General features: G+C 42.8%; 1 protein-coding gene across 7 annotated transcripts in view; it reads left to right on the forward strand.

The window, feature by feature from the left end:
* The window catches only part of fcho2 (FCH and mu domain containing endocytic adaptor 2), a 42,148-nt gene extending 39,438 nt beyond the window's left edge, over positions 1-2,710 (forward strand). For all 7 annotated transcript variants that reach the window (XM_035626353.2, XM_035626355.2, XM_035626354.2 and 4 more), the window contains one exon: positions 32-2,710. In XM_035626353.2, the coding sequence (XP_035482246.1) occupies positions 32-54 (23 nt within the window). In that variant the 3' untranslated portion in view covers positions 55-2,710. The remainder of the gene's footprint in view (positions 1-31) is intronic.
* Positions 2,711-9,366: the final 6,656 nt, after the last annotated feature.

Here is a 9,366-nt window from a genome sequence, read left to right on the forward strand (position 1 = left end):
AAATCTTGTACCCTGTGTTCTTTCTCTTTAGGACGTTACATGGCAGATTCCTGAGGTGTCCCACCGCTCGTGTCCATGTGAAAAAGAAATCTTGCTTGACACACAACTTGGCAACTCTGCAATACGCTCCTCAACCTCTGGATCCACCTGAGAACAGTTGTGCTTTTGCCCAGGAGGCAAGAATCTCACTACAATAAAACAGCACTGAGTATTGAACACTGTTAAAAAAAAAGAAAAGAAAAGAAAAAAAGAAAACTAAGATGAGCTTTCAGGAACTGTGTAGATATGAAGTCTAATAATGCTTTCTCATCAGTTCACTTTTGTATAGTCAGAAACAATTTATGGATTGAATATAAATCTATATTGTATTTGAAATCATAAGTGCACTAACAATCTTTCAGATGCTCTTTTTACTCGTATATTCATTATTTTTCCAAGAGTCTTTAAAGGAAAACAAAACCATTTCTGTGTTGAAGAGAGGAAAAGATTAGTGTCTCCCTCGTTGCCTCCAAACTGTAAATATTAACACTGAATATTCTGCTCAACCAGCTCTGGCTTAGTTCTCAAATCAGTTTAGTTCGCTGATTATTCTCTTTGCCTTGTCACAGTGACTCTTGTTTTTTTTTTTTGATCTAATCTGTCTCATCCTCTCTCTCTCTCCCGTTCTCTCTCTCTCTCTCTCTCTCTCTCTCTCTCTCTCTCTCTCTCTCTCTCTCTCTCCTTCTCTCTCTCGGCACATGCTTGATCTTTAAAAACAACATTGAAGTGCTTTCAGACAAACGCAAAAAAAAAGATCTGACCTCAGTGCCTCTTCTACCGTGGATCAATAGGCAACAAAAGTTCTCCAGTGTTTTACCCAGATTTGGGTTTTCCAGATTTAAGTTACACTTTTCTGTGGTAAATAGCATCGAGTTTTTTAAACAATCACCCATAATGGGGTCTTTAAAAAAAGACCCCATCATTTTTTTAATAAAATTTTTTTTTTTGTTTTACATTTTAAGCCCATGATTTTTATTTTTCATTAGGAAAAAACTGCTCAGCAATCTTGACTGTAAAACATTGTGTCAAATGTTATATGATTTTAAACAAAATCAAGGGACATCACCCAAAAGTCGGAGCTGTGTTTTTCTAATCACACTTTTGTGCCCTATTAATTGAGGAATGTGCCTGAATCTAACTTTTCTCTACTTCTTTTGTATACGACAGCACAGTTAATGAGAATAGCACCAACAATGTGCCAGTTGTGTTTTTTTACTCCTCTATTTGGATACTGAAGGGAAAATATCATCTCTTTTTACAAGCCAACTGTCTTCCAGAAATGAATTAGACTTTCTTTTCTTTTTTTTACCTCCTCAATTTTTTATTCAGCACTCGTCAGTTGACCTCAACCTCTCATATACTCATTTTACAGTAATGATGTTAGAGAGCAGTAGCACATTAAGGCCAAATTAATGATTGAAATGCCTTATTACAACTGCTCACACACTTCTGTAATCCAGTGTTGTTGACCGTGGTTAGATACTGTGGCACAGCATTGCCATTGTAATAGATTACTGATCTGGCTTGCCTTTCACACGATGCATGCTGCTTAAGCTTCAGCCTCCATAAACAGCAGCAGCAGGCATTGAAAATGGATGGGTGGAGAACTGCCACGTTTGACTCTTGATGCTTCATTCTTGCCTTTTACTATTGAAGGGCTGCCGCTGCTGCTGCTGCTGTAGAGGCTGTCGTGCTTCTAGTTAGAGTATTTAATGTTATATGTAGGACATATTTTCTTTGTCTTCATCTTTGAGATAATTCTGAAATTGGTGTGTGATCTGTTGACATGTCTGGAGATGCAATAAGTTGCCCGGAAGCTGTGATTGAAAATCGACGAAACCTTGAAACCCTTCAGCAGGCAGGAGTGTCATACACTGTGCAGCATGTGGCCAAATGACCTCTCCTGTAAGATTTTAGGAAACAACCATTCACATCAGGCTTTATGTTTGAGCGTGTCCTCAGTGCTATGAAACATCACTCATTGTAGTTTCTAACTGGTTTACAGGCCATTTAAACTCATACCCATATTTGATTCATTCGATGTCTCACTGGAAATTGCGTGATTCATTTGATTTCAGTCAGCATATCCTTCCAGGGTGATTAATTGTAATCATGAATTCTTGATGTTTTTAATGTTTTGCATGATGCTTTTAGTACCTGGTTTAGGACTCAAGACCTTAATAATATTTTAGAGCTCGACTCTTTCTGTCTGTCAAACTTTAATCAGCCAAATGTTCGCTAGTTGAAATGAACAAGTTTACACTAAATCCTAAAATTGTAGCACCGGATGTTTGAACAGTGAGAAATCAGTATATCGCTCTCTGATCTCTCCTGGTTTATTATATCAGTGGTTTTGGTCAAGCAAACATATGCATTCATTAAAAGAAGAAAAAAAAGCTCAGATTCTGTAATTACATTCAGTCTTAGCAAGCAGGTTCTTGCTGTCCCCACAAAACTTTCTAATTAACTTTTGAAGGCTCATTTTTAGGTCACTTTCATTTTCTTTCTTTATATGTTCTATGAAGAGCTTGATTTTGTAAATGATTCTCATAAATTGTACATTTTTACCAATATCAGCCACTTTCTGTCTCTACTTTATGATTTCTCATTGTGCCTGTATTAAATGTGTAATATATGAATATATACAAATATATGAAAATGACTACTTTAAGTGTGTCCTGTGCAATTTCTTCAAGTCTTATCATAAATGCATCGTAAGCACCTCTACTCTAATTATTTTAGCAGTGTGGCTCGAATGTTAGTTATTGATTTCAGACTGAAATAGCGCAATGAACGCTTTGTATCCTACCAACTTTATCGCCAGACTTTTGCTGTAGCAGCACCAGCAGGATGTATCCAGTAACTTCTCTCGATACAAGTTGGTTATACACAACATTTTGTGCAGACATTCACGTTTCATTCATGAATCTGTTTCAGAGGTACACTGTCTACAGTACTATTTAGCAAATGTTATATACCACATTAGTAAAATTGTTAGATTGTTGATCCTTGTCAGATTGATTGTGTTGTCTGAATTTCACCCTTTCAAAAGTGACAGCTGTTAGAGCGTGTGCTTAGGAATGCAATGGAATCGTGGATCTGTGAAAATAGATAAGCAGATTTTAGAACTCTGAAATCAAAAACCCCTAGAGCTACTGTTTCTCTTTTTTATGGACAGTCACTGTGTGAGCTTCGGAGATATTGTAGAGTTGACTGCTCTCCAAGCGACAAAATGTAAAATTTGTAAGATTCAACAGCAACATCTCCCCTTTGTTTGGAGGCAGACATGTTGCAGGTGTGCTTTTGCAGAGAATTGTGCTCAGTGGAAAGGTTGAAACATTACACACTGATATGACCTGAATTGACAGAAAGCTCTTGGGCACAGAGGAAAACCAAATGAGTTCAGGGCTATCTCTAAATATCTACTTTTCTAATCAAGTGTTGAAGTGTTCCGACCTAAAGGTCAGAAGTTGCGATACGACGAGATGAAAACGACAAATCTGTCGTCAGTTTTTTCTATGACAATCCCCGTCAAATGGCTTGTATTAAATTCTCTACTGACGCGCATGGTGACGGAGCACGAAACCAAAGTCGGAACACGCCACCACACATGTGCCGCTGTTTGCACTGCGAGAACTTCCAGCAGTGCTTTGCTTGGGACTACGTATTCATGGCTGTGGGTACGCACTCCGTCAGCAGTCCGTCAACACCTTGTGTGTATTTACACACTTGCTCATGCCTTGTGTCCCTCGGCCCGAGGACCTCCTCTTTGCCCTTTGAAACACAGCGTCTGAGCTGCTGCCTTTTTGCCGCAACACGTGCGGGCCGTCGGCGTTGCCTCTACTTTTCCCTGTGCGCCTCACTCAGGCAAAAACGGAGAGATCTCAGAGTCCTCGTGTGCGATGATGTTATCCTCTGGAGGGCCAAAGTGAGACGTGCGAGCTGAAGTCATATATCCTGAAACCGTAGTGGTCCATGTGTCGGCTTTTGTGTGTGGCCACTCTTTTTTTATAGGAGACGATCTTTGAGCCTGAGTGTGTGGGCGACAGGTGAGCAGGCTAATAGATAGATAGACAGATGGTTACTTTATTTATCCCAAGCTGGGAAATTCCGGTGTAACAGCAGCATGTTTCATACAGCACACAAAATATATACAATATATACACAAACAAACGTCAAAAATATAGCTGCTGCGACAGGCTGCCACCTAGCACGGCGCCATCTTGAGGAGTAAGATGAACGAGAAGGAGAAGAAGTACGAAGAAAGGAGACGTATGAAGAGAGTAAGAGTTTAGTTTGAGTTCGGGTTTTTCCATACCAAAAAAGTGGATGCGGTCACCGGGTCCAGAAAGTGCCTTAAGCCTGTATTCTCTCAAATGACCAGCAGGGGGATGGTTGCAGATGTACCAGGTGGACGTACAGTGGTGGAGCTCCCAGTCAGGTCCACCTCCCGCTCCTCCAAGCATGGTTACTTCTGGTGTCCAAAGAGCCTGGATCAATTTGAACCTACCATTACCTTAATGTTAACAAATTCACGCTTTATTATGTTAATTTGTACAGAGTAATTCAAAGGTTGCCTTTAAAAAAGAGAACAGTGAGACATTTTGGGGAAAGACACTTATGTGCTGTTTTGTCAACAGTAACATGAAACTTTTGAAATGACTCTCAGGTGTCTGTTAAATATGTATTCACAACCAGCAGCCGGTTAGCTTAGCTCAACACTAAGACTGAAAACAGGGTCAACAGCGACACAAGCCTTATCAAAAAATGACAAAAAAACATGAACTAATACTGCAAGAGGTCACTGATCAATTTTATGCTTTAACACTGTACGAACAAGACATTGCATTCTTGTTTGTACAAAAGAAAGTGTTAAAGTGTAAAAATGACAAGTTTTGGTTACATGAGATGTGCCTCGTGTTGCCTGGCAACCTCTCAGTAACGACAGGACTACAAAGCCAAGAAATCTTCCAGCACATAATGCCCTGTAGAACCTCAACTTGATGTTTCCATACTTTGATTTTTGCACAGATTAAACTAAAACGATATAGCATTTTAATAAGTGAACTGGTAGGTCGGTTTTGTTCCCTTTAGACAGATGAAGGTTGTCTCGTTCCCTCTGTTTCCAGTGTTTTTGCATATATATGCATATATATATATATATATGCATATATATGCATATAAATAAATATATATATCACTCTTTGGGTCTGGAATGGTTGGGCTCCCTGTGTCTGCTATCGATTGATAGAGCCTGAACGTCAGACTCAGCTCCGTGTTGCTGTCGGAGCAAAGGGAGCATTTATTCCATATTCTCCACCATCACAGTTATGTTTGTCCTAAGGCCCACTGGGGCCATAGAGATGAGTTATTCTACGATCCAGAGAGCGAGCCCCACATCAGTAACATTTACGGACAATTTATAATTGATGTGCCCATTTGATCTCCCTCTTTACCACAAGAAAAGCCATCTGAACAAACAAGGACGGTGTAAGTTTATTGCATCAATATGGATCCCTCACCTCTGCTTCTCCCGCTCACTCTAAGACCCAGAAGACCTCTTTAGAATAACTCAACCCCTGAACATGTCGGACTCACATCCAAAGGCATCTGTCACATTTCCACTCAGCAAGCACACCTCTGTCAACGGTTTCCCCCTGGCAATACAAATATGAACACAATTCAGCGTTAACAAAACTGACAGGAAAATGTTCCACTATGAAGGCATTTGGACAAACTGCTCTTATCTCCCTGACACCGGCAGATCATCAGCTTTACAGTCAAATGATCAATCAATTAATATTTAGTCGCTCAATCTTTTGTGAGTTGCTGTGTGATTCGCAATCAAATGAATGATGTCTAATTCACACGCAACATTAGAAGCAACATTATGTTGACCTCATAATTTCTGTTTAAGGCTTCAGAAGTATATAGTAATGAAGTCATCAGATGCCTTGAGCTTGAGCTTTCAGATATGTGCAAACATATCTCAAAAAAAATCTCTCTTTTTCAAAAAACTCTTGCTTTCCTATACTGTTTGTGTAGATTGAACATTTTAAGGAATATAGCCTTTTGTGACTTTCAATGACTTCCCCTGTGGAGACAAATACCTCTGCAATGAGGTTTTTAAGACCTGACGAGGATAAGGTCATTCAAAAAGAAGGTTCGGTTTGCACCTGTACAAAATCTGAATTTGAAATTTAGAATACAAAATTGATTGGGTATAAGCAGCTCAAGGTGAAGGGCTGTATATTAACACACAGCTTATTTTGCCTATCCATGACTCTGACGTCAGGTGATATGTTAAGCCTAAGGCTTTTTTAAAGTGAAGGGGCTGTGCTGAGCGGGATCTTCCCGGCGAATTCAAAAACACACAAATGTGACCTGAGTCACCGGAAGCGAAATAGAGATCCCATCTACGGGCAGACTCCCCTGCCTCGTCAGCCCTGGGGAGTGGGAGGGGACCCTTCCGTGCCATGTTCACAGAGGCACGTCACAGGCTATCTGTCATGGTGAGCGTGTGTGAGTGTGTGTTTGGGGGAGGGGATGACTGAGAAATGGTTACGTCTTAAATCCGATGGTGGTCATTTGGTCCTTCTCCATTGGCCCGGCAAAATATGCCAATGCAATTGCGTTGCTTCACTTCGAATATGATATAGAGGCATAGAGGCTCCTCATGATCTGACCTATAACAACATAACAAAAAAACCGTCTCAGATGTTTTCTTGTCAAGTCAAATCAATCATAAAGCTTTAAAATTTGCCTTCAAATTTGCAGAGCTCCATCTTTGGTACTTTACCCCGAGTTCAGACGAGGAGGATGTTCACACAGAGGGAGAGGACACGGGATCACCAGTCACATAAATAGCGACAGACAAGGACAGAGTTCACGCAGGGGGAGCGGATGCAAGGGCACCGTTCACAAAAAGGGAGGAGAGACGAGGGGCTTTCACCCTCACAGAAGGAAAAATATCAGGCCACCGTTCACACAAAGGTGAGAAGAGACAACATCACCGCGAGGCAAAGAGAGACGGAAAGCCTCGGACCCGCTGGGAGGAGAGAGGGAGGAACCAAAATGTGCAGCTTTGTCGCACAAAGGAGATGTGAGTTAACGTTCTCCAAATCCTCGGGTTATCGCATCCGGTAAGTGGGCGTGGCATCACTGCTTGATACATATATACTTACTAAGGCAAATGAAATGAAGCATAAGCCCGGGGGATCAATACTCCCCCCGGTATGAGTCAACAGGAGACACACGTACTGTACATAACTCCCCCTTCCTTCCATAGAGGAAATGTTCAGTCCATAAATATTTGGAGTTTGCTAATTGAAAGAATCTGTGCAGCTTCAATTCTGGGGGGTTCTTTAAACACTGCACTCATATGGATTCTTTGTATAGTTATAAGTCCCTTTGTTCATTAGTGCCAAGTGAAATGAGCTGAGTCTTTGGTAAACAAAGGCGCACACACACACACACACACACACACACACACACACACACACACACACACACACAAACACACACACACACACGCTCTTGTATTTCTATAGTTGTGACGACAATCACTGACACAATGTGTTCCCCAGCCTGTTGCCGTAACCTTACCCATCACCACTAAATCCCCAACCCCAACCCAAATCTAAACTTATTACTAAACCCTGTCCAACTGCCCCACCCCATGCACCCCATCCCACCCCACCCCGTCCCACACACACACACACACACACACACACACACACACACACAGGTAACGTTGGCTCAGCCACTGGCCTTGTGTGTCTGCAGACCTTTTGTTTTTTCTTTGCCAGCAGCGGCACATGATCGTCCTCACGGTTGTCAGGCTGGTTACATGCCATGCAGTGCGGATGTGCTTTGTACGTCGGCAAATGCCAGCTGTCCGCCGGGAGGAGAGCAGACTGCCTGGAAATTCAGCTGAAAAACATGTTTGCATGTCACTGTGTTTGCATTGAGAATAAAATATTCATGGGCGTAGGTGTTTTTTCCCTCCCACTGTAACTGTAGCACACACAGTCACGTCTGGATGTTTTGCAGGCTGCCCTGGCAGCGACTAAATGAGATGAAAGCGGAGAAAGAGACTGGGAATGAACAATCTGCGTTGTTGCTCCACCTAAAACGGAGGTTTGAATTAATAGAGGGAAAGTCTTACTTCATATAGATATAAGCAAAAGTGTGAAAAAATAAAAGTCTGGATTCTTATATCAATTGATTGTCTGTAAAAACAACGTTGTCAAGTCCAAAATTGTTACTTTAGCCTCAGCACTTTGAGCCTGATTCTGATGCACAGCTTTACATATGAAACCCTCAGCACTCCTCTGACACACCATGGGTAAAGAGTTGGGGGGAGGGGGGGGGGGGGGTCCTGCGGACACCTGCGTGTCACGTGTGGGTTTCACTTTGTGTGCAGCTCATTTAGCCTCTGACTGTAACACGTATGGCGTGTTTTTAAGCCCTTCCAGTTAACATGCTGCGCTGATTGTTCAACTAATATGTTATGCATAACAGCACAGTGGCGAGATGTGTCTGTGTGAAATGACATGTGACAGGGTGGGTTTTCGCATCTTCTCCCCTTGGCCTACTGCCTCACGTTATGCATGTCTGCTCTTTGGTTACAAAGTTACCTGAATGAAATATTAACAAAATCCATATTTTCCAAAAGTCTTCTCGTACACGCTGAAAAACAGAAAGGTTGCCATTTGACCTCGCTGACACCGGTACAGGTGCACCGTGTTGTTTTGAGAGCAGGTTAACTTAGAACTTGTCCTCTCGGCTGGTTCGAGAGTCTTCAGAGTTACTCAGCGCTCGCTCACTTTGACTTGGCGGTCACTGCAAGAGGCCCCGTCGACCAGTTTGAGTGTGTGTACACGGGTGATGCTGGGTCAACTCACGGATGCTCAAGGAGCGCGGGGCTTCCGGATTGCCATGGTGGGGCAGAGGCCCGCAATGGAGACAGCCATACCCGCTCCGGAGTCTTCCTGGCTCTGGTTGGTGTCACCTTCACCGCCATGGGCTGGCAACACCGCCGAGCCGACTCCGGCTTCGAGCGGACCCGACTGCTGGGGCCCATGCTGATCTCTGTCGGGGGGCACCCTCATACTCACCAGTGTCTGCAAGTTTGGCCTCACTTCCCGCTGGAGCTGCCGACCGATGGATGGGGAAGTGCTCGTGAGGCCCGCGACGGAGCAAAGCTCAGGGCGACTAAAGTGGCATAAATCAACCTATCGTGTTACACAGTGCCACAGCAACGCTGTGTTTTTTCCGCCGCCCTATAACCCTTTTTAACCCGGGGATGTGTGCCGAGCCGCTTCG

This window comes from Scophthalmus maximus, chromosome 2 (assembly GCF_022379125.1).
Source record: "Scophthalmus maximus strain ysfricsl-2021 chromosome 2, ASM2237912v1, whole genome shotgun sequence".
Taxonomy (NCBI): Eukaryota; Metazoa; Chordata; class Actinopteri; order Pleuronectiformes; family Scophthalmidae; genus Scophthalmus; species Scophthalmus maximus.